The sequence below is a fragment of the Malaclemys terrapin genome, chromosome 7 (genome assembly GCF_027887155.1).
Source record: "Malaclemys terrapin pileata isolate rMalTer1 chromosome 7, rMalTer1.hap1, whole genome shotgun sequence".
Lineage (NCBI taxonomy): Eukaryota > Metazoa > Chordata > Testudines > Emydidae > Malaclemys > Malaclemys terrapin.
The window spans coordinates 79,605,959-79,632,555 of NC_071511.1; the positions used below are offsets into that span (position 1 = coordinate 79,605,959).

The 26,597-nt window shown below is 40.9% G+C and overlaps 1 protein-coding gene across 6 annotated transcripts in view; it reads left to right on the top strand.

Moving 5' to 3' along the window:
* CABCOCO1 (ciliary associated calcium binding coiled-coil 1) overlaps positions 1-26,597 on the top strand; it is a 74,737-nt gene that overhangs the window by 924 nt on the left and 47,216 nt on the right. For 4 of the 6 annotated variants that reach the window (XM_054035770.1, XM_054035771.1, XM_054035774.1 and 1 more), the window contains exons 1-3: positions 8,929-8,995; positions 18,759-18,868; positions 23,362-23,531. In XM_054035770.1, coding sequence (XP_053891745.1) covers positions 8,960-8,995; positions 18,759-18,868; positions 23,362-23,531 — 316 coding nt within the window. In that variant the 5' untranslated portion in view covers positions 8,929-8,959. Of the gene's footprint in view, positions 1-8,928; positions 8,996-18,758; positions 18,869-23,361; positions 23,532-26,597 lie in introns of those variants that run through there. The other 2 variants (XM_054035773.1, XM_054035772.1) reach the window with 2 other exon arrangements.

Consider the following 26,597-nt stretch of genomic DNA (forward strand, 5'->3'; position numbering starts at 1 on the left):
ATATCATAGGTATGTAAACTCAGGATGAAAAGCAGGTGGAAATTCTTAATGGAATTCTGCTTGATACAATCACATCTGATGCATAGATCCCTTTTGCTGTCCACTCATGACAACAAATTGATTAAATCCTGCCCTGTGGGTTAGGTTTCAGGAAAACAGGTATCAGGATTAGTAACTTGCACAACACTGCAGGTTTCATTCCCTCAATAACAAATCTGCCCTCTGACAGCCGCACTACATCAGTGCTATGTGGCTTTTAATAGCAGATCTTGTATTATCATACTTAAGAGTATTAACATAGCAATTGATCATTCTCCCCTGACTCCTCCTTTTTAATATACACCACAGTAAGCTGTTCTATCCAGAGACAATTATTTCGCCTCAGTAAAGTGGTCCAGTTTTATATTTCCCTTCTCTTCTATAAGCTTCAGAGAATCAATGCGTGGTTATTTTTAAGGAAAAGAAACACAAACTCCAGGTTGTCATTGTTTTTTACAACATGCAAAGCTCTTCTTCTAGAGAGAGCCAATCAATCACACACAATTTCAAGGATATGACCATCCCAACATATTATACAAAATGGACAAAATACCAAATTACTTAGAGACAGATTTTTCCCATCCACTCCAATCCTGTACACCATAAGTGGGCAAACTACGGCCCGCAGGCCACATCTGGCCCGCGAGACCCTCCTGCCCGGTCCCTGAGCTCCTGGCCCGAGAGGCTAGCCCCTGGCCCCTCCCCTGCTATTCTGCCTCCCCCACGGCCTCAGCTCGCTCCGCCGCCAGCACAATGCTCTGGACGGCGGGGCTGCAAGCTCCTGGGGCAGCGCAGCTGCAGAGCCGGGGCCTGACCCGGTGCTCTGTGCTGTGCGGTGGCATGGCTGGCTCCAGCCGGGCAGCGCGGCTGCCTGTCCTGGTGCTCTGGGCGGCGTGGCTGTAGCACCGCCAGCCACTGGTGCTCCAGGCAGTGCAGTAAGGGGGCAGAGAGCGGCAGGGTGTGTGTGTGTGGATAGAGGGCAGGGGAGTTCGGGGTGGTGGTCAGGGGACAGGGGTCTGGATAGGAGTTGGGGCGGTCAGAGGGCAGGGAACAAGGGGGTTGAATGGGGGCAGCAGTCCCCAGGGGGCAGTCAGGAAGGAGGGGGGGGGTTGGATGGGACGTCGGGGGGCAGTCAGGAGCAGTGGTTCGGGGGGCAGTCAGGACAGGGAGAAGGGGTAGTTAGATGGGGCAGAGGTCCCGGGGGGGCAGTCAGGAATGAGAGGAGGGGTTGGATGGGGTTGCGGGGAGTAGTCAGGGGCAGGGGTTCTGGGGCTGTCAGGGGACAGGGAACGGGGTGGGGGTTGGATGGGTCAGGAGTCCTGGGGGGGGGCATCAGGGGGCGAGAAGCAGGAGGGGTCAGATAGGGGGTGAGGCCAGTCCATGCCTGGCTGTTTGGGGAGGCACCACCTCCCCTTACTGGCCCTCCATACAATTTTGGAAACCCAATGTGGCCCTCAGGCCAAAAAGTTTGCCCGCCCCTGCTGTACACCCAAACCTTGGCTGTCTCTTCTGTGCTGTATCTTCAAGAAGGGCTACCCAGAATCTTCCCCTTAATTTTCACTCAGTACTTACTCAGTCAAAGCTTCCATTAATATCAATAGGGATTTTTTGGAAGTAGGAATGTCTGGATTCCTAATTAATTATATCATATTTATTATTTAGTCTTACCTAGTTGTTATAGTGCTTTTCATTAGTAGTTATCAAAGTTCTTTACATAGGACGTCTGTATCATTATTCCCATTTTACAGATGTGGAAACTGAGGCACATATAGGTGACATGAGTCGTCCAGTGTCACCCCGCAGGCCTGTGGCAGAGTTGGGGAGAGAACTCAGAGCACTGGACTAGGGCTATCTAGGATGTGTGTTAATTTCACAAACTGCCAAGTATTAAAATAACATAGTTCATAGAAGTGAAAGAAGGAAAACATGAGTTGTATCAGTGATTCCATCATCTTGTCCTTGCAAGGAGTAGTCCCTCAAGAAGATAGAAGCAAATAATAAATTGATACTATTCTTGATCTCCGCCAAAAGATTTAAATAGTTAGTGCCAAGGATTGAATTTAGGATAATAGAATTTTTAGAAATTATATGGAAAAGACCATTAAGAACATGTAATCCATCTCCTGGGACCTGTGCTTTTTTCTGCCAACACTGAACGTATTTATTATCAATAGTTCATATTAGTCCCTGACCATGTAATAAATTTTAGGAGTAATGTAAATGTGCATGTAGTACTGCAGTGTGCCATCAACATGAACGAAGAGTTCTTAGGGTTCTGTCATCACTCAGTATAATTGATTTTAAGAGTCTGTACCTGGAGACCTGATGCACAAAATAAAGAAATGTGGATAACTTAGCTGACAGGTGTGTCAGAAGATCTACATGCTAGATAGTCAAGAGTTGTATAAAAATAGTTCTAAGTGAATCTCCCGGAAAACCTTTATAAAGGAATGCACTGTCAAGATTCACAAATTTGATACAGGGGAAAACAAGAATAATGTTAAGCGTTAAATAAGGCCATAAGCTCCTCTGGACAGGAGTTGCCTTTTTTGTGTCCTGTGCAGCACTAAGTACATTGGTGGCACTGAATAATAATTTAACAAGGGTTAACCATATGTCTTTGGACATATTAGCAACAAGAGGTGAAATCTTGACCCCAGTGAAGTCAATTGGAAAACTCCTATGGGGTCAGGATTTCACCCAAGGTATTAAATACACAAGGGGACTTAGGCTCATCATTGCAATACCTACTGTTAGGCACCCTGCCACCTCATGGAATCCACAGTCCCAAATTAGGAATCCAGGCTTCCTGTACGATGCTAGGGGAGTTAGGCACTTAAGAATGAGATCCACAAAAGCCAGCAAACTGAGCAGGGAGCCTTTTAGGCTAGCTGGTAGGTAATGCCAAGAAAAGTGTGTGTCTGGCTGTGATCCTAACAACATCCCAGTGCAAGAGGGTCAGGGGCTCATTGGTACCTGATAGTGAGTTTCGTCTGGCCTGACCAGTTCAGTTACCCCAATTCATTAATGTCATAAACTATATCTGACATGTGTCTTGTAAGGTATCATTGGAAAATTAATAATGCACTGATCATTAATATTCTTGTGAGGTATGTACATGGTAAACACCTACGGGCTCATACAAATATGTAGCAAATGTGGAACACAAATGTGTTTACCAGACAAGTCTGGGGACTGGATAAACAGGTTTCTCCCAGGCAATGGACAAGCCAGTGCCTCCAGTCAGGTGTCATCAGAATCAATTAGCAACCACGTGTCAAGAGGCCATTCATTTGCATTGGAGAGTGAGGAACAAATCAATTTGCAGTTTAGCAAACACCAGCAGGGGAAGAAACCAGCATAGAACTTGTTTTACCACCAGACTCCATATTTCCTTCCTCACAGCTTGAATGAACTTCATTTTGGGGGTGGGGGGTATCCTTCTTCACTGGGCTATAAAAGAGGGGGGCAAAGAACCCTGAGTTATCTTTCACCTAGGAAGACAAAGGGGAACCAGCTCCTATACTTTTGGGGACTGACAGACAGTCAGCTACGCTGATCTAAAAGTGATTGGTGAGAGAAACCTTCTTAAACAAAGGCTGTACCTGGCTAGATTAAGTTTTAGACTTTTAGAAGAGTGTTTTTTCATTTGTAACCATCTCCTACCTTTATTTTTTATTTGGCTATATTTATTTTATTGGCTTAATCTATGTTAGTAAACTTGTTCTATTTTAGTCTAAACCAAACCAGTGCTGTATTTGAATTGAAGTGATTGTTAACTCCAGTTAATGTGGCAAGCTGCGAGGTATTGACTCTTTAAAGGAGCAAACAAACATCATTATTCCTGTGAATGGTCCAGGAAGAGGCTGGACATTGCAGAGCACACGGTTTGGGGAAAATTCGGGACTGGGAGAGTGTTGGAGAGTAGTAACCAAGACTGGTAGATACCCGAGGATGGCTGGGGTGTGACAAGCAGGCTGCTGGAATCAGAATGCTGAGCCAGAGCTGCTTAACTCACAGACACTCCATGCATGCTTGTCTGCTGGCTGTTGGTGTCCAGGCTTTGAGCCACAGCAGAGCATTTAAGGTACCCAGGTTTAAAGGGCAGGTGGTGACACAACTCCTCAGTGGTGTAGATTGCATCCCAGAATGTGACAATGGCCTAAGCACCATTTCTCAAAAGGAGTTAAGACCAGGTAGATGCCTATCAATGCTAGGAGTGTGTGGCTATAGATGACCCAGGTTCAATTCCCTCTGCTGGATGAGGATCAGAAGAGTGCCCTAATCACTGAGCTATGGGATATTCAGGGGTGGGTCGCTCTCAATCTCTCCTGTTGAAACTGTTCTACTTTGTATAAATATTTGAATAGTCATTGCAACAGCGATTTGAAATTAGATCTCCTACATCCAAGGTGAGTGCTGCTGTTATTATTTGTATTACCGTAGCACGTAGGAGCCCTAGTCATGGACTCATTGTGCTAGGAGCTGTACAAATACAGAACAAAAACACAGCCCCTACCCTAAGGAGCTTACAGTCTAAGCATGAGACAAGAGACAACAGATAGATAGACAGACAGGACAGTACAAGGAAACAATGAGACAATAGTGGTGACAGGCACTGATACCAGCAGCCTAACTATTCTCAAGTAAGGAGGGACTGAAAGAAAACAATGAGGTAGCTTTGTGATATTTACAGGGAGTGCCTCCCAAGTTGGAAGGGCAGCATCTGAGAAAGCACAAAGGTATTTGAGTGAAAATTTAACATGTGAGCAGAGGAGGCTTATATCATGGGCTGATCAGAGGTGAGCATCAACAACTGGAGAGTGAATGAGAGATAATAGGTAGGGTGGGGATTGACTGTGAAGGGCCTTTGAAAGTGAAGACAAGCAGCTTATATTTGATACAATACAGAAGAATGAGCCAGTGTCCCAAACTGTACAACAAGTAGTATTCTAATCTCAAAGCTAGAGATAAACAAATGTTATAAATACAGTTTTAAAAATATGTATTTAAAATATTACATTAAAAAGCCCCTTACCCCTTGGTCTGAATGCCCCATCTTCTATATGTCTATCATTTAGTTTTTAAACTCTTTAGGGAAAGGGCTGTCATTATTTTTGACAGTCTTGAACATACTATAATAATTATGCTTCATGCTGAAGGTTAGACATTTCTGCTTTGAAAAAAGTATCTTAAAAGTATATTTAAATAGTCAAAACTAGGCTTTTCAGTTAACATTATTGTTTCATTTTGTCTGCAGACCAAAGAAGATAGCAATGCAGTGCTATACAAAGCAAAGATAAGAAACTATTATTATATCTTAAGAACATGTAAAGTCTGTGGGGAAAAAATATAAATTCACTGATTCCATTGTCCCTGCCCTTTTGCCCTTGAATAGGTACACCACTTCTATAAGACGCTTTATATTTTATCTCTTTCATGTCTTTGTTGTGAAACTCTATGGATTTTTGCCACCTTCTTCATATGATCTAAACTGTCCTTTAGAACAACATAGAACAATTTAGTACAGGAAGTTAATAAAAGCATATGTCCAGTTGAAATTACAGGGGGATCTTCAGTAGGGAGACTAATTACCTGAGATGGAAGGTGGTTTGGGTATTGGGGTTTTCCAACTCATTTCTTAAAAAATGTATAGTAGAACCTCAGAATTACAAACACCTTGGGAATGGAGGTTGTTTGTAACTCTGAAATGTTCGTAACTCTGAACAAAATGTTCTTTCACTGATTTAATACAGCTTTGAAATTTTACTATGCAGAAGAAAAATGCTGCTTTTAACCATCTCAATTTAAATGAAAGAAGTCCAGAAACCGTTTCCTACACTTGTCAAATCTTTTTTTTTAAACTTTCTCTTTATTTTTTCGGTAATTTACGTTTAATGGAATACTGTACTGTACTTGCTTTTTTTTTTTTGGTTTCTGCTGCTGCCTGATTGCATACTTCCGGTTCCAAATGAGGCTTGTGGCTGACTGGTCAGTTCGTAACTCTGGTGTTCGTAGTTCTGAGGTTCTGCTGTACTTATGGGTCCCAATCAATCAAAGCACTTACACATATCTGTAACTTCAAGTACATGAGTAGGCCCATTGGAGTCAATGCACTGCTCGTGTGCCTGAAATTACACACATATTAAAATTTACTTTGCTTGTATAAATTTGTAAGTAGTTTGCTGTGCCAATTGCTTCCAAAGCTATTTGATATTTACTTGATTTTTTTTATTGTACTATGGAATAGTAAATGCTGGGTCAATGAGTCAACGGGGTGCTTAAAGTGGTTTGCTGGATTGAGACCATAGCCATAGTATTTTAGCATCAAACTATTAATGAATTTATCCTCACAATCTCTCCAATTGGGGGAAGTAGTATTACCCTAATTTTACAGAGAGGGGAATAAGTCATAGAAGCTATGTCTACACTGCAACCTTCTTTCAGTGGTGTGTAGAACCCCCTTGCCTCCCCCATCCCCCCACCTCCCCCCACTAGCACAGGTATGAGTAGCAGTGTAGATAGACAGTGAGACACCACTTAGGCTAGAAAAGGCTCACTGAACCCCGTGGATATGTCCCCACTGTGGCTGGCTGCATGCCCAAGGAGTGCCTCCCATGTCTATACTGTTTTTTTTAGCATCATGTCTATATTGTTGTTTTTAGCAGTGCAGAGTCTCGCTGCCTCCCAGCTGCTGGAGACTTTCCCCATTGCAGGGAGCTGCCAGAGTTGCCACAGGGAAAGACTCCAGCAACAGGGAAGTGTTATAGTGTGGGGGAAGGGGTGTGTCACATACTAGTGGATGGGGTGCTTTGGGTGTGGGGGTTGTCATATACTCCGGGATGGGGTGCTATGGGTGCATGAGGGGGAGTCACACATTCCTGGATGGGAGCTATAGGTGTGTGGGGTCACACATTCTTAGATGGGTGTTATGGGGGTCACACAGGGGATGGGTGCTGTTAGGGTTGCCAGGTGTCTGGTTTTTTTATCAGAACACCCGGTTGAAAGGGACCCTGGTGACTCTGGACAGCACTGCTGACCAGGTCATTAAAAGTCCAGTTGGCGTGAGGCTGGTAGGCTACCTACCTGTCTCTGCACGGCTTCTGGGAAGTGTCGACATGCAGGGGTGGCTCCATGTATTTTGCCGCCCCACGCACAGCAGTCAGGCGGCTTTCAGTGGCATGCCTGTGGGAGGTCCGCTGGTAACGCGGATTCGGCGGCCTGGCTGCGGGAGGTCTGCCGGTCCCACGCCTTCAGCATACCCGCTGCTGAATTGCCACCGAAGCCGCGGGACCGGCGGACCTCCTGCAGGCATGCCGCCGAAGGCAACCTGACTGCCGCCCTCACAGCGACCGGCACGCTGCCCCCATCACGGTTTGCCGCCCCAGGTACACGCTTGGTGCGCTGGTGCCTGGAGCAGCCCCTGTCAACATGTCTCTTGGCTCCTAGGCAGAGGGACGGCCATGGGGGCTCTGTGCGCTGCTCCTGCCCCGAGCACCGGCTCCATAGCTCCCATTGGCCAGGAACTGTGGCCAATTGGCGCTGCAGGGGCAGCGCCTGCAGGCAGAGGCAGCGTGCAGAGCTGCCTGGCCACGCCTCCATCTAGGAGCCAGAGGGACACGTCACTGCTTCTGGAGAGCTGCCCGAGGTAAGTGCCACCCAGAGCCTGCTCCCAAAACTCCCTCCCGCACCCCAACCCCCTGCCCCAGCCCTGAGCCCCCTCCCGTACCCAAACTCCCAGTCCCTCCTGAAACCCACACCCTCTCCCGTGCCTCAACCCCCTGCCTCAGCCCTGAGCTCCCTCCCACACCCAAACTCCCTCCCAGAGCCTGCACCCCGAACCTCCTCATGTGCCCCAACCTCCTGCCCCAGCTTGGAACCCCCTTCCACACTCTAAACCCCTCAGCCCCACCTCCAGCTCGGAACCCCCTCCTGCACCCTATACCCCTCATCCCCGGCCCCATCCCAGAGCCTGCATTCCCAGCTGGAGCCCTCACCCCCACCCCGCACCCCAACCTCCTGCCTCAGGCCGGTGAAAATGAGTGAGTGAGAGTGGGGGTGAGCAAGCAACAGAGGGAGGGGGGATGGATTGAGCCAAGGGCTGGGCCCTGGAGCAGGGGCGGGGCCTCGGGGAAAAGGGCGGGACATGGGTGTTCAGTTTTGTGCTATTATAAAGTTGGCAACCCAATGGTGCTGTGGGTGTGTGTGGGGTTCACCCAGGGGATGGGCACTATGCGGGTGGATGGAGGTCATACTCCCAGGATGGGTGCTATGGAGGGAGTGGGTCACAGAGGAGATGGGTGCTGTTACACTCCCAGGATGGGTGCTGTCAGAGTGTGAGAAGGGTCACACAGAGAATGGGTGCTATGGGAGTGGGGGGAGGGTCACCCAGGGGTGGGTGCTATGCGGAGGATCACACTCCTGGGATGTTTCAGAGTAACAGCCGTGTTAGTCTGTATCCGCAAAAAGAAGAACAGGAGTACTTGTGGCACCTTAGAGACTAACAAATTTATTAGAGCATAAGCTTTCGTGGACTACAGCCCACTTCACTCCTGGGATGGGTGCTATGGCGGTCACACAGGGGATGGGTGCTGTGGGGGTGGGGGGCTCACACAAGGGATGGGTGCTGTGGGCATGAGGGGGTCATACAGGGCATTGGTGCTGTGGGGGCGGGGCTCACAGGCGATGGGTGCTGTGGGGTGAGGGGGTCACACAAAGGAGGGGCGCTGTGGGGGCAGGGGGGTCACACAGGGGGGCTAAGGCGGATCGCGCTCCCGGGAAGCGCACGGGGTAGGGTGGGGAGGGGGTCGCTCCGGACCTTGGCCAGGGGCTGCTCCCCCCCGCCCCCGGCCGCTGCCCCTGCGCTAACACCGCCCCCGCCGCCTCCCAGGGCAACGCAGAGACGCGTGGCCCGCCCGGCATGGCGGCCAAGGCGAAGGGGAAGGAGAGCAGAAAGGTACCGGCTCCGCGTCCCCTCCCCGCCCCTTATCGAGCGTCCCCTGCCCCCAGCTCCCTCCGCCTGCCCAGGGCCCCCCCTGCGCTCGCGGGCGGCATGTGGCGGGGCGAGGGCTGGCCCCGTTACCCCGCCTGGAGGCAGCGCCTGTAGGCCGGGGCGGAGGTGTCACTGCAGCCTCCCGCTCAGCGGCACCAGCTGCTGCCCCCGACCCGGCTCACGGAGCGGGTTTGCCGTGGCAAGTTTGCCGAGGTGCAGAGAGCCCCGCGCGCTGCTCCTGCGGGGGGAGCCGGGGCTGGGAGGCGATTCCAGGCTTGGTTCTGACATTGAATGTGCCAGGACTTAGCCCCGCATTCAGGTTGATGGGAAGGAGTGCAGCCAGGCCTTGCTAACAGCTGCCTCCTGCATGTGAGGAGCTTGTCCCAGATGCGCTTTGCAGGAGGCAGGACTGTTGTTATGAGGTTGGCCAGCAGTGCTCACTCCTTTTGTTTAATAATTTGTTGACAAGTCACATCCTGTTTATTTAAACCCTTGACATGTTACTAGTTCTCCAGCTAGCTGCATAAAAGGGGAAAAGAAGAGTGTACATATTAAAAATGTTGGTGAAAATGAAATGAAAGTATTATGCATGGTATAGTCTTGTAATATTTAAAATAAAAAGAGTTTAAGAAGAACACATACACAAGTTGAGAAATTCCTATACCAAAAACTCTTCTAAAACTAGTTGGTGTTAGTAACAGACAACTCTGTTAATTTACAGATTGCCTCATTAACAGCAAGGAAATGACTAGCTAAGGTTATTAGCATTAAGGTTGTGCTGTGATAAAGTAACTTTACTTCATACTTAGTAGGAATAATTAGTTCATATTATGTGGACTGTAAAATTTATGATGTCCTTAACTATAGTTGCTTTTAAGTGCTTGTGAATTTGTAAATTATGTGATTGGTAAGTCTATTATTGTTACTCAGCACCTTTCATTTGTTCTTAAAGTTTTTATGCTATATATTTATTGTACCCAGGATACGCTGTGTCATTTATAGACACTTTTCAATATACAGATTTTTCTTCGTTTATTCATGCTGAGAGATGCATCTTAATTTTTAGAATTTCATTGTTGGTCTGAGGGAAATGCATGTAGTATTACTTTAAGTGACATGAACAGTATGGGAACAAGATTAGATTGATTACAGATGATATTATATTTTTGTCTCCATGTAATCCCTTCATTGATTTATGTACCCAAAGCCTTTTAGGGAGTTTCACAAATCCTCACAACATTCCTCCTGAATGCTCTATTTTTCTGCACTAGGATCTCTGATTTGGCTGATAGATGAGTGATTTCACAGGTAGCCACACAACTCTCTATGGACTGCATTTTAGAGGAAGCTCAAGAGTACAAGTTATTCCTCTTTAGGTCGACGTTAGCTTAAACTCAAACTTTCTACCTCCAAATCCATGTATTTCAGATGGGATCATGAAATAGTGTTATTTTGCTAATTCTGTCCATTCTGGGGGCTTATTTAAACCCAAATGCCTAAATATGCAGATTCCATGTCCTTCTCTTTAGAGCTCCCTTAGAAAATAAACCTGATCTTCATTTCAGTCAGAGGTGTTGGTTTCAGATGTTTAAATGCATGAATAAAGTTAAATTCCTCAAATTTGTGAAGTGGAGCAGACAGAAGAACTGGCCTGTAAAAAGGTAAGTGCTGACAATACTTTACAATGTGTCAGCTTGACCTATTTCACTGAGTTGTTGCTCCAGTCATTTGCACTTTCAGGAGTATTGGTGGTGTAGGGTTATCATGGCCAGGGGCGGCTCCAGGCACCAGCGCAGCAAACGCGTGCCTGGGGCAGCAAGCCGCAGGGGGGCGGCGTGCCGGTTGTCATAAGAGCGGCAGTGAGGCAGCCTTCGGCGGTGTGCCTGCGGGAGGTCTGCCAGTCCCGCGGCAATTCGGCGGCGGGTACGGTGAAGGTGCAGGACCAGCAGATCACCCCCAGAAACGCCGCCGAATCCGCATGAGCAGCGGACCACCCACAGGCGTGCCACCGAAGGCTGCCTGACTGCTGTGCTTGGGGCGGCAAAAAACATAGAGCCGCCCCTGATCATGGCTGTCTTTCAAGCAGTTGATCTGGGTTAACTTTCAGCGAGTGCAACATATCTACATCTTTAGGCACTCAGACACTGTGGTGATGGGTTGTTATACAAAACTCTAAGATTATTTCTCTCTTTGATAGTGGGAATTTAAAAGGCCCTTGTGGAAGGAAATCATCTTCTTCTCTAAAATGTATTCTGTAAATATTCTAGTGTTTTATGAGAGATTTACATACTTCCAAAATATTACTTTTCTTTATATTAGTATCTGGTCAGGAAAACAGCAAAAAATTGGTACTCTTCAATCAACTAAATTGTAGTTTAAAATAAGTATACTATACAGAAGAAAGCAAGTTGTAGAAAATATATTGTATTTGAAATATACCACAGAAGTATTATCTTTTTATACAACTTTATAACAATTCTTATAAAGAGTTTAGAGTAAATGTATTCACAGTCTATTTTTTGTTAGGTTTTATAATCTTTTACTCAAATTTCTTAGTTCATTTAATGTATTTTAGATTAAGTTTATAGTGTATACTATTGTCTCAAGAATTTGTTTGATTACAAACTTGGTGAAATCATGCATTCTGCATTAAATTACATAAGTTTCAGGTTTTGCAGAATCTAATGTTACTTGTTATTCATGTGCACTGCATAAAACTGGGTACACTGCTATTATTTTTGCTCTTTTATCATCTGCAGGATCTCAATACACAGTTTTGTTTTAGATTGATTAAACTGTCTTGATTGTTTGAGCTTATAAGAAACATACATTTATAGATTACTGTTAGCAGAAAACACAACATCTGAATCATAAACATTGCAACATACAGTATAAACAGTTAGGGTCTTATTTCTTCATTTGGTATTTTTATTTTTATTACGGAGATATCGAGAGACCCTCTCTGGTATTACTGATAGTATACTTTTTAAGCCACCATTAGCTTATTTGTTTTTCACTTCGGAGTTGAAGCTTTTCAATATTTGATGTTTAACCTTATGACTGTCCTGCAAACACTTTTATTTGAGTACTCTGGAAGCTTTGCTTGGGGAATTCCAGAAATATAGGGTTCCTGCATCTTTTGTGCAGTCTGATTGGTGTTTCCATCTGATGCTCTAATGACAAAAGACACTAAGTGTTTCAAAATGCTGTATTCAACAGGCAGAAAGATGTGCTATACATTCAACAAAGCTAGATAATTTCTTTCAAGGAAGACGAAACATTACATTACAAATATAATAGTAATGTTTTAAATTATGCAAATATTTATCTTAAAAAAAATTAGTATTCTAAATAATTTGCTCTATTCTCCATTATTAAATACTGACAGTCAGTTGTAGTTTTACTAGTTATTCACCAATGCTCTTCACTTGAAATGGGCAGTAGATGATGCCACGTATTCTTCTTTATCAGGAATACTGACCTGTTGCAGTTTGTTGCATATCTTAACTAGTGTCAAGCTACAGACTTGTACTGCTGCTGAAATTACAACTAGAACACACTAAGTGGCGGCGTGAAATCTGTTACAAACAGGGATTTGGAGCAATCAAATTTTTGAATTGCTCAGCTCCAGCTCTGCTCCGGCACCAATAGTGAGTGCTCCAACTCTGCTCCGCACTCCGACTCAAATTAATTTTTAACTTTAAAAAAAAAAGTGCATACTGTAATTTTGAAAAAACATTATTCAGACTTCTACAACAATTTAAATGTCATCAACAATGATACAAACTAGAATAATTCATAATTAATTCTGTAAAAAATTATTGCAGCAATCAAGCCCTCTTTCATAGCCTGCCGCAAATCATTTAAAATTAACTTTAAAGCCGAAAACAGTCGCTCTACACTAGCTTGAGTTGTTGGCATGCTCAAAGCAATGCCACAGGCAGCCTGAATGCGGTGTGGGTAGCTGTGAATGGCCTCAAAAACAGACTTAACTTTTAACCTACCAATAGACTCTATCACCTCACAATCTTCCTGAAAGTTTCTCTTAAATAATGCTTCATTACAATTATGAATCGCAGAAATTTGCCGGCGTCTTACTTGTTTATCCAATTCCTTTTTGAAGTCATCATCTTCTGAAGAATTGATGCTTGAATTATCTCAATTTCCCCTTGATGGTTGAAGATGTCTCAGGGATGGACGCTTGAACAAGTTCAGAGTGGAGATGGAAGTTTGAGAACAGCCTGCTATTTCTGAAGGATGTGAACTTTCTGAAACCGCAGATTCAATTGTTGATTACTCCTTTTGTGTTACGTTTTCTTCAACCTCTTTTGCCGAGTTCAAATGTAGCAATAGATTTTGTTTTTCAAGTCATCGAGCAATATCAAGGAGCCCTTCCTTTACCTTTGGTATTTCCCTTGAGGTAAGAAGAATTCGATACCGTGGGTCAACATAAATTCCAGCAAGGAAATGAATATTGTCAAAAAGCTTCTCTTCACGTTTCTGCATGGAGAATAGAATTCCTTCTGCAATTTGTCCACCATTTTCTTGCAAGAATTTTGACAGTTTTCGCCATTCCTTCATTAAAACTCCCGGGGTTACATCAACAGCTTGAAGATTCATGGTTGTTTGGTTTGGTTTTGCCAAGAGGTCTCGCGGGTTCTTCACTTCGTCCCATTCAGCTTTTGTTAACTTGAGTTCTCTTGTTCCAGCAGCAGCCACTTGTTCACAGTAAGGTTGAAAAACGAGAAGCCAATCAATTATCGCAAATGTTGAACCCCAGCGAGGCACAATATCCAATGATTAAGTTACCCCATGTAGATCAAGCAGAACACTTAGAATACTTGGGGTTCATAGTTTGACAACGACTTGTCGAATTTTTGCCAGAAATTTCTTCCAATGTTCTTTGTTCAGTCCATCCCAGATTGCCAACTGAAGAGTGTGAATACCACATCTCATCAGTTGGACTTTTGAGTCGTCCTCGTGAAGCCATGTTGGAAGTATGAGGCTAGGGTCATTAACCCATTGCGCAGCAGCATCCATGTTGAGTTCAATTTCATCCATTCCTTTAGTTCCTTCACCAGGCAAAATAGCTTCAGTTCTGTTCACATCCCTGTTCTCAGAGGTAGAAATGGTTTCATTGTCTTCGCTAAAATTTTTGACGGCACACGTCATGCTTGCTGCATTGTCAATGCAGATGCTCAGCACTTGCATTTCACTGATCCCAAATTTTTCTAAAATAGCTTTTACTTGACTTTTCACATACGAAGAATTGTGATGCCCTTCAGTGTCGATTATGTCCAAGGTTTTTATCACAGCTTTATCTTTTCCTTCTTCGTACTACTGAGCATTGATTGCAAGGAAATCTCTGTTTCCACGGGTTGCCGCATCCATTTTCAGGTAGCACAATTTTTGCTCCAAAGCGTTCTTGAGCTCTTCACGACCAGACTCAGCTGTGCTGACAACTAAATGATGAACCGCATTATGCCCCATCGAAACGCCAAGCTGCCGACCCATTTCACCTGCAACTTTTTGGAATCCTTTGTTCTTTAGCCTGAAGGTAATGAGTGGTGTTGAACTCAAGCAAGCCATTTCCATCAGCCCTTCATGGAAAGTATTGGCATCCATGGTGACTGTAACCTTTGAGGACTTCAAGTATGAGCCAAGTTTTGTTGCTCAATTTTGAGTTTCTTTTCAGATGAAGTTCCACAAAAAATCTTTTCTCCAGGAGTTTTCAAAGAGCCAGATGAACGTCATTTAGCCACGTCAGCTTTCTGTTTTGCCTCATCTTCCTGCTCCTTTTTTGTAACTAGAGCCGCATAGTTTTCAGGATGGTTACGTTTTCCATGCCGCCAAAGGTTGAAACTTTTCACGGCACTTGCTTCACTTGTCTTGAAGCTACATGGTTTGAGCTCGCCATTCGCTTCCTTTTCCACCTTGCACGTTGCCGATTTCTTCTTTGCTTTTCCCCAAATTTGGGCTTTTCAAATTCAAAAGTAAAGATGTCGTTGAGATCCTTTTCCGTAAATCGGCTATCAATCATGGGGGACAGATTTGATTTTTTTTGTTGTTGAAGCCATGGCCAAATCTTCTTGTGCTGCTACCGCATCCAAATGTTTCTTGTTTTGATCTTCAAAAAGCGATAAACAAAAGCATCACTTTCTTTTATTATGTACCTGCTTGTGATATTTTAACCACTTAAGGTACTCAGAATTTATTTTGGATTTTCTGGACAAAAATGATTGCATTTTCTTTTTACACAAAATTATTATTAAAGTAGTTTTTAATATTTTAACATGTTTCTTACAGTTTTAATGAAGTAAGAAGTATTTTTAATATATATAATTTTTATTTATAAATTGCAAATTCGTTTTTCTTATGAAATTTTGCGGTAAAAGTATTTGAAATATTTTCCAAGTTTTGAATTAATATCTCAAAAACGCTTTAATATAGATATATCAAAGAAATTTGGTATGTGCCGTAGCGTTAGTACATACTATCACTGTTCTACAACATTAATTGTTGGGAAGTAACGAGGCTACACATTACAAGGTTGAAAATAAACGGGAAAGCGGATTCAAATTGCAAGCACAATCCTTTTAGTAAAGAGAGCAAATTTTCGGAAATATGTTCTTGCTTCATCAGCCTGAATAGATTATACAAGATAGAGCAAATAACAGGTATCTTGTATAATGTTTCCTGCCTGATGAAGGAAAAACATATTTCTGAAAATTTGCTCTCTTTACTAAAAGGACTGTGCTTGCAATTTGAATCCGCTTTCCTGTTAAAGTTTATTTCCAACGTTCTATCATACAACATTATTCAAATAAAATTAATTAAACTACAGGTGTCGTGAACTGGGGAGACTGGGCCAATTTTATGTAATATTTTTTAAATCACTCCTAATTTATGCAAAAATGTTTACTGTATATTTATTTGCCTGCTGCATGTGACTTTTTCAGTAAATTTAAAATTACAAACAATGTTACCAAAAGACCGTTGAACAGATGACATATAAAATAAGTCTGCCAGAGTGACACGGGAGCATGTACAAATGAACAAATGTACCGGTAATGGAAGCCCGTGTGAGAAATGAGCTTAAGTGGTTAATATGTCTTGCAATATCTTAATATATCAGTAAACAAAGACATTATTTTTTTTTTTGCAATATTCCTGTTTGTGATACCTTAAATGTTGCGTCTTGTGTCACACTTTCCCATAATCGCAGCACTCAGCGCGTCTCGTTGATCAACCCTTACAAAAGAAGTATCAACACATACTTATCTAACTAATCTACGTGAGTACGTACTTGCCTAACCTTGGCACAAGGGTGGGAGCAGTCTGCAGTCTTGCCGGATGTCTGATAATTATCTGATTCTTTAATAAAACATATATCCAAAAAACTTTGTAATTTTGTATCTGTACATTAAATCTTGATTTCAGCCAAAGTGAGACTAACTGTGACATATTAGTAAAGTGGTAAAGTAGATGTTAATATCTGTTGTTATACAGTCTGAAACTTTTTGGCACCTTTAAGACTTTCTTGCTAAATATCATTCATTTTGGATTGAAAATGGAGGAAAAAAAAACTGGAGCAGTCAAGATTTTCTGTGCTCCGGCTCCGCTCCAGCTCTGGGGAAAAACCTGCAGCTCCACTGCTCCGCGCTTCAGCTTCGGGCTCTGCTCCACAGCCCGGGTTACAGATGTAGCTTGCACCTGTTACATGTGTGTACACACAGAATTTGAAGAGCCATTTTCAGACTTTGGAACCTAGTTGCCATGTTTAGTTAATTTATTTTAGGTTCACAATAGGTTTAGGCCACAGATGTCAGTTATAGTATATTATATGATTTAAATATTAAAGATGTAAAATCATATTTAAATATTTACTTTATAAAAATTGTGTAAATGTACATATTACAGTACCCTACATGTTTGTTTCTCTGAGAGAGAGAAATGGTCCTATATTAAACTACATTTCAGAAATGCAGGTAGCAGCCATTCTTTCAGCCTTGCTATCATTGTTGCAAATGAATTGAAGGGTTATGCTGGCCTGTGACGCTGGTAGTAACTTCATGAACTCTTTAGTATTGTTTCTAATGAAGCAAGAGGTTATTTTCAGTATTTGTAAAATGTTAGGATGTTGAGCTGCTTGTTTGTGGCTGCATGTAGCAATCTCACAATATATTGTAGTCTATATCATAATGTTACTAACAGTTTTTTTCATAATAAATGCTTTATTACCATTAAAAATAGAAGCAATCACATATTACTTGTATCAGAGGGAAGTTTTTATTTTCTTCATTGCTTTCATGCTGTTGAACTGTCTTGAAACACTGTACTTTAGGTCAATATTGTTATAGTTGGAGACTATAAAATGAAAAGGTAAGAGACTAATTCTTAACCAGCAAATATTAGTGTGTTCAGTAGATCTCTGATACTCATTGCTTCTTGCAGTCCTGTTTTCTGCAGTCATAATCAGCTGCCCAGTTACACCATCTTCAAGGTTGTGGAGGCCCCCTTACATTTCTCTGTGTGTGCAACCGAGCACGAACTTTATTTCAAGAGCTTAGTCCCACCTCGTTCAAATCAATGAAAAAGTTATTATAGACTTCAGTGGTATACGATTGAATCCTAGGAGTATAAAAATGTATACAATTCATGATATCTTAGTGCTACTAGCACTTCCTTTTGCTTCAGTACAGAAATATCCAAAAACTATTAGTTGATAGATATTCATTTTGCACAGCAATTCCATTTTAAAACTTCGTAATGATATAGCTTCCATTTTAAAGTGCTTTGAATCTTCACAGCAAGGCTGAATCTCAGTTAGTGAAATGGTGCTGAACACAGTTTGAGCTTGTCTAAGCTTGTGTATGAACTGTTCATCACAAGTTCATCTGCACCAATTGCTGGCATTCATTATCAGCAAGAGGACATCTTAGTAGTGTAGACTAGCCAATAGATAAGTGTCAGTCACTGACAGTGATTTCATAACTTTTCTTGACATTTTGTTTCATTACCTAACTATTCTAATAACACATTTTTATTTGCCTACTGATTGACTTTCTAAATTTTCCCACTGAAGTCAATTATATAATCCAGTCAAGTATTTCCCTTGACTTAGAAGACCATTGCATTGTTAATTCATGTTCAGTTTATCATCCACTATCAACCACATATCCCGCTTTGTAATATTTCTGAATGAGTATTTCTTATACACACCACAGGGGAGCAATTACTCTCAGCACTATGAGTATACATTTTCATCGGAAAAGTAGTTACATAATTTAGATCACAGTATACATTTTCTATTTTTTTTATTGTTAGATTATTAGAAAATCATGTATTTATTTTAATTGCACAGTATTAAATTGTCAAAAATGGGTTTAGTGGTTAACACCCCACTGAGATGAATAGGGAAAAGCCAAGCATTTGTTTTTCTGGGTAAGAGCAAATAGAATGGTAGAACAGTGTCTGCTGTAAAAGTAGAAGTTCCCCTTTAGTTTAAGGTGGGTGAACAAGTTATTTTTCATGTATCCATCTAACTTCACCTCCATCCCTAAACACCGTTACTGTCTTGTGTTGCTGGCAGAAAATTACTGCTGCATTTCTGTTTTGGTGTTGGATGAATTATCTTTGTACATACATTCTGTAAAGTTTTTTGAGATCAAAAGTGTTATATAAATTAGATGATTTTTTTTTAATACAATCTACTGTTTTTGTATAGGAAGAAGGTCAAGAACAAGATACTGTAGCTAGAGAGATTATGACATGGAAGTTTCTTTCTCTTCCCCAAATTAGTGCTTTGTCAGAACAAAATATAGAAGGGGTTCAAAAGTAAGTAACTATAATATATAACAAATATAGATAATGCTGGTGCTTGTGTTTTGGTGAAAGAGGACTTGTGTGATTTATCAGTCAACTGTTTTTGTTGAAGATATCAGGAGTGACATCTGTGATATTGATTGTTTGGTGTGATCTTGCCTTTATAAAAGACTTATGTTAAGTCAAATTCTGGAGGTGGTGGAAAGTAGTGAACTTATTACTACCTCGAATTTTCACTATGATACAATTCATGACTTTATTGAAATTAAAAATCTCATTTGCAAAAGAAATGAATAATACTACTTTTTCTGTGCAAGACAATTATTTTAATATAGCTGGTTAAATTAACTACACCAGCACTGCAATATTTATTTATGTATATGGGCAAATGGCATTTTTTGAAGACTTGTATGCTAAGTGAATGATGATTTAATCCAGTTTTTGGGACACTTGTGGACAATGGCAATAATAGAGTAAATAAGAAAATATGTTGGTCTCAGAATGTACTCTCCTCCTATATTCTCTCCATCTTTTCATTTTTCTTTCTCCTTTGCTCACTTTCTTTGTATGGATATTGCAGTTGACATGTTTTTGGGTATTTGAGATTTTTAAATATATACCAGGTGTGATTTGTTTCAAAAGTGTTCAGTGTGTTGGGCTAACTACTCCCATTGTAGATAATGGTAAAGCTCCCATTGACTTCAACGTGAATAGAGTAGAGCAAAACTGAGCACTTTAAACTGCCTCCTCAAGTGTCTTAGACAACATTTTTAGGTTTCAGATTAATGTCTAAAGCTGAAAAAATAAAGGAATTTGGATATAATGAAAACTGACCCTTAGGAAAGTGGCAAAAAGCTTCATATGAAGGTATCTAAGTTCTTAAGGATTTAGGAGTCAAACTTTAGGCATCCACAATTGAATGTATTGGCCTTAAGTTTCAGGGGTGACATTTTCAAAAGTACCTATGTGACTGAGGCGCACACGTCCCATTGAAAAGTCACCTAGTAGTAAGTTCTTAGCACGCTGAAGTCAATGGAACTTATGCTCTAAAGTTACTTAGGTACTTTTGAAAATTCTGCCGTTAGTGGATAAATACAAATGTTTTAGGTAAGATTAAAACGATATGATTCATTACCTTGAAATACTCTCTCTTTCTTGTTAGAAAAAAGATCACTTATTGTTGACCTAGTGGGATTCCATAGAGAAACTGGAAAGACATTTTTTCCCCATCTAATATTAAAAAGATTTTTTTTCCATTTACTCTTTTACCCTGCACAATAGATCTTCTACTTGTAGCATTAGAGAATGAAACATTCACATCTATTGAGACCAAATTTCATTATCACCCTGTAACACAATTTCTTGTCAAAATCTCTCATCTAAGATTAGAAAGGAAAATACTGAGACCTTTGTGTTTCTCTTCATCTCAACTGATATATATATCCACACACACACACACACACACACACTTTCACAGATGGATCTTAAATTAGGACATGTACAGCATTTGACTGAAAAGAGGATGCTTCAAGGGCATTTTAGGTAGCACAAACAATTTAGTACCAGTATTGAAACATCTGTGTCTCACCATAGGGCATCATTTTTATATACTGTAAAGTTTCCTGGCCACTGTTGTGCTAGATGGACTGTGTGTCTGATGTGTTATAGCAATTTTCTTGTTCTATCTATTGAGCGAAAGATTTTATATTGCTGCCCACCACCATAGTACCTGAGCATCTTCCACGAAAAAAATAGCAATAGTAATACACCTCTACCCCTATATAATGCGACCCGATATAACACGGATTCGGATATAATACGGTAAAGCAGTGCACTCCGGCGGATCAAAGCAAGTTCAATATAATGTGGTTTCACCTATAACGCGGTAAGATTTTTTTGGCTCCCGGGGACAGTGTTATATCGGGGTAGAGGTGTAATAGAAGATATATAAAGAGAACGTTGAAAAAATGAATATCCGAAAAAACCTAATAACTTTGAAATCCTGATTGTGAAAGCATAATGTTGGCAAAAGATTACAAGAAAGAGGATATGGGCTGTTTCAAACCCTGGAAAGTTCATAGTTGGCTACACTCCACTTCCATTTCAGTACATTACTAAGTGTTTTTAACTGACTAGTATATGTACAGCTACACAAATTCATCATGTAGAACAGAGGTAATGCTTTAAACAAAACGTAATGAATTATATTCTTTATATTGTTCACTAGTGAGCCTTTGATCTATAAAACACCACTTTTTTTTTTTTTTTTGTATCCTTCTGCAATTTAACTTTCCGGCTTTGTGAACACCGTGAACAAACAGTTAGTTGCCTATTCATATATCTGATAGTACTTTGTTTTTTTAGGAGGGAATAATAAGCAGAGAAAAATATTCAGATTTTTTAGGGAAGTAAAAACAATTATCATGGTTGGCACCTTTACTAGCCATCTTAATTGAGAGGTCAAGGACTGAGAGAACATAGAAGCTAGCCTATTTTCTCTAAAATACAGTTGAGATACATTGGCAGAATTACAAACTGAAGTCCCCAACCCTGTCCCCCTCTAATCCATTACATTAATGTAGAAAAATAAAGAAAAGAAAAAAGGATAGTACTAATTCTGCATTTGAATATAAAAGGCATAATTGAATATGGTCAAAAAAAGCATGGCTTTTCTAAGGAGAATTTGCTCCTTTCTAAACTTAGTTATTTAGAAAAAATAAAGATTATGAGAATTTTTCAAATGCACCTAAGTGACTTAGGAGTCTAAGCCCTATTGACTTTCAAGGAGACTTAGGCCCCTAAGTGCCCAAATCACTTTTGAAAATTAAACTTATGCTACTAAATCACTTAGGCACTTTTGATAATTTTACCCAATATTATTTAGTTGGAGTTTCAGATATAATGTAAGGTTTGTTCGTAAGGGAACATTAAATAACATGAATAGCCTGAGATAAGGAGCAAAGTCTTATTATCAATTAAAAACTTGTATAGCAGTGAGAAATAGAGTCATAATGAGAGGGATAAATAGTAAGGAGGTCCCCAGGAATCAATAATAGGACGACTGAGGAAGTGTACAGTGAGTTGGTGAAAGTTGCTTGTGGCACTATGCAGTTGATTAGTAAAGATTTGGAGGATTGTGACAAACCCCAGATGGATTTAAACATGTTGAATATTAAACAACTTTATTCCAGACGAAACTAAATTTTGAAAAAATGTAAGCATGGGTGAAGACATTTTGTGCTGATGAATTTGCAGGAACCGCTGAGAAAAGAGACTTAAGAGGAGTTAATTCAGTGACGATGCCTACTCAGTACAGCTCCAATTAAAAGGCAAATAGGATGCTTGGTTATATTAAACATACTAAGAAAATGAATACGGAAAATGACATTATATTGACAAAAAATACAGCCTAGAATGTTTTCTCTATTCAATGTCATCTGATGGGCCGTGGGGGTTGTTGCAATCAAGGGGAGGCCCTATGAGCAGGCGCCATTGAAATTGCATTGTTGGGACATGGTAGGAGTCAGTGCATGAATGGCTGTGGCTTACCACAGATACCCTAGGAAATATTGCAACAATAAATGGTGCTATGAGAATTCTGCCATTTGATGCTGAAATTGCACAAGAATGACTTGTGGGATTTTGTCACCATCCATTCTGAGCCTAAACCCTAGTTCTGATTTGGCCTCAAACCCAATCCTCTAGCGTAAACCTAATTTACATCTTAATACTGTGTACATGACCCATTTGTGTTTGAGTGTTCCAGACAGATTTCTTAGTACAACATAGTAAAATCAATTATCGTCACCAGTGAGTATTATGTTCATTATCATTATTATAAAAGCAAGTGTCACGTTATCATGCTGTTTGAGTCATAGTGTTGTGACAGCAACCTTAACTTTGCTCCCAGATGGAGCTGCAGCTAGGACCTTTTTGTAGAAAGCGGAGTTGCAATGAAGCTTACTTTCATAAGTGTATGTGAAGACAGGGTTCATGTTATTTTTCCTTTCTAGTCTCATTTCACCCTAAAACTTCCCAAGAAAATAAAAGCTGATTTTTCTCTTGGATTTTCAGCTTCATTTCACTCAATGATTTGTGAATTTTAGATCTTTATATCTGTTACATGTTTGTTACATAGAAGACTTTTGGCTTTGTGGTTCCACATCTCACCCTAAAGATACAAGAAGGGATACCCTTGATCAGTAAAAATATGCCAAGTGCACCCATTGATATACAGATGAAGTCATCATACCATTTTTTTCTTCATAACTTACACTTAAATGTAGTATCATTGTAACTCGTATTTTAATATACTTAAACATTGCTTGGGGAAACATGAAGAATTGGGTTCATGTTGCTATTTACTGATTTGTCCTGTGAACAGCATTAATGTATTGAATGATATAGCTGAATCAGATGCCAGGAGTACACACATGATTGCTGGCAGACTAAATCAAACGTATGGAACCTCTCACTTGATTTTATACTTCACCTTTCTACCACAGAAAACTGGAAGAGTTTCTGAATTTCAGACAAATTAAGACATCTTTGAAGGAAGCTGTTTTACTAGATTATTATGTGTCGGGATTTTGGTGGGCTAAAGAGATGGACTTCACTCATCTACAACTCTCAGGATTCATGGCCATCTTAAACTTTCTGTTGGAGAACCTCAGCAGTAAGTATAATTCTTAAAATATTCACTTGAACAGAAACTTAGCATGTTCTCTAAATTAATTTTAATGTAAGTGGTTATTTTTAATTAGAAATAAATATTAAATGATTCATTTTCTCCCTGAGTATCAACATGCTGTGTGCATTGTATTTTGGATATAACTCTTGGCTACAGTTAAACTTTGATTCCTTCAGAACAGAATAGGTGAATTTTTCAAAAATGAAACACATAACTTTTTACCATATTATTACCTTGCAAAAGGTCCTTGAATAGAATTAATTAGGAATTTTGCCAGAATGTACGTATACTTCGTGGTTAGGAAAATAATTGTTAGGAATTCCAGTTGTCTTGCTGCAGAGGGTTCACTACACAAATACCTTAATATGAATTAACTGTACTAACGAAACTATGGAGAAGAATGGAAGCATATCAGAAATGAGTTTTCCCGTGTATGTGTGTGTATATATATATATGTGTGTGTGTGTATGTATATATATATATATATATACACACACACACACACACACACACACACACACACACACACACTATAGGCAGGACTGCCTGTATGTATTTCTTTTATTATTATATATATATATATATATAATAAAAGAAATACTATAGGCAGGACTGGTAGTGCTGCCTGTTGTTAGGGTTGCCTGACATTTCCCATTATAAAACCCTATTTTCAGTTGCTTAAAACTTTGGGCTGAAATTTTCCATGCCAGGTTTCTGCCTCAGGCTGAATTTTTTTTGGAAACACTTCAGCTGTTTCAATGAGGATGTGGACGAATACATTGTTTTGCCCATGCTAAAATATCCTGGTGACCTTTTTTTCCTCTTTTAAGCGATGTAGCATCTCATGCTTTGGAGCAGGGACTTGAAATTAGGGAGGAGGGTGGCCTGTATATCAGGGATGTTTCTTTTTCTGTCCTTGTGAAAATCTGCCTAAATTTGGCCAAGTTATAAACTTTGGAGGAAAAAATCACTCTTTACACATGCTCAGTGAGATATTTTTTATTTTTATTTTTTTTTAGATTTTAGCAGCTCACTGAAGATTTTGTCTCTACTGGGCGTGCTCCATCCTGGGGCTGAGCAGGACTTTCCCTGTAGTCGCTCTTCTGCTATGAGCTATGCCAGGTTCAGACACCTCATCTGAGAACAAGGGAGTCTGTCTCCTGTGATCTCAGTGACCCTCCCCGTCCCCCCTTTGAATGAGCATGGAGAAGAAAGCTGCCTTTTCAAATGCAATGGGGACATGAGCTGCACCTGGGAGAGGAGCCTGGAACTGGAGACTGATTGGAGGGGTAGGGAAACTAGAACCGGAAGCTGGGGTGCAGGGTGAGATTGAGACCGGTTAGCAAGGAGACAGGGGTTGGAAGCTAGGGGGAAGCTAGGGGGAAGACTGGGACTCACTGTGCAAGGACACTGGGACTGATAACCAATGTAGAGAGGTGGGAGGAGAGATTGATTGGACAAAGAGACCGTGGCAAAGAGGTGAGTGGAGAGGTGAACCCTAAGACTGAATGAGATGCTGGAGGAGGGAGATTGGCATGTGGGTTTAAGTTTAAGCGTGTGCTGAATTCCCATTTAAGTCAATGAGCACTTTGACATAACTTTAATGTTCATCTTGTGCTAAAATGGTTTGCTGCATGTGGTTGGACTTATGGAAGTGCTTAAAGTTAAGCACATGCTTAAATACAATGCTGAAACAGGGCCTGAGTAAGTAATACTACTTTGGATTGGTGATCTGTTAGTTGTGCCTCAGTTGGAAGAGTGCTAATTCAAAGTAGGGCTAGTCTCAGACTGCAATCTAGCTTGAAGATTGAAGGCTGTAGAACATATGGCCATGGACAGCATTTGGTGCCCAGATTTGATCCCTTCAGATTCCTAATCACCTTCAACTGCTACTGAAGTCAGTGGGAGTTTATGGTGCCCAGCACCTCACAGGAGTGCTCAGGGCCTCCAGTTCCCTTTCAGGTGTGACTTCTGTCCCTTCTTCGTGTGTTGTTGTAACCCCACAACTTCACTCTTTCTTGCTTTACTTCTAGGGGACTCCCCATTTGATGGCATTCCCAATTCTATCATTCAGTCATTCCACTGCCTGTGGCTTCTCTCCTGTTCACACCCCATTTTGCGTATCTAGATTACACTCCTCTTTTTCCACCATGGTTATTCTCTTATATCTCTGTGTTCAGCACGGGAAGTGAACTTTACAAGGTTTTGATTTCTGAAACACCATAAGCATCTTGTAACTTTTTTTTTAAAAAATTTGTTTCCTGTACAAAGAACCAAAGAAGTAGATCCATAGGGAATTAAAGTAGTATGGTAAATAAACCTGCCATTACACCAGTGTTGTGTACTTATCCACTTTTGAAGTCTGGATTCATGATAGCATAAAGGAACAAGTAAATTGCTAAAAATCTTCAAGTCCACAGTAGTCCTGGTGATGACACACATTGCATACAAATAATAATGTTAAAGCCTCTTTCTCATCAAACCAAAGTTTCAGTCACTGCTATAAGAAATTATGAAACATTTGCAAATTTTCCTCTGTCTATCTAGTTTATAAAAACAATGGTATCGTCACAACCTTTTGAATTTTAGTCTCGTGTTGGTAGGACTTTTTCAAAGTCAATGGTAGAAATATAAAGTAACCGTCTAGTTAAGTACCTTATATGGTGACAGAACAGCGGATGTTTTGGTACTATGGTTCCCAATATGATAGGTATAATTGTAGTCTGAGAGTAATGGCAATTTAGTGTAATGTCGTCAGTTAAGAAAAAACAGTTGTGGAAATACTACTTTTTCAGAAAGTACACTCAGCACCTAATTCTAATGTCACACCAGTTTTAGTCATCAAAATCCATGTCCTCAACAGAGTTGCTCCTAATTTATGCTGATATGAGTGAGAAGAAAATTAGACCCCAAAACTGATCATAGCAAGGATTATTTTGGAGAGCAGGTCATATGAAACACTTTTTTTTCTATACTCATATCCTCTATTAACTAGGTAACCCCATATTAGTAAACCCCATATTAGTAAAGCTTATCTATCCAATTCCATTA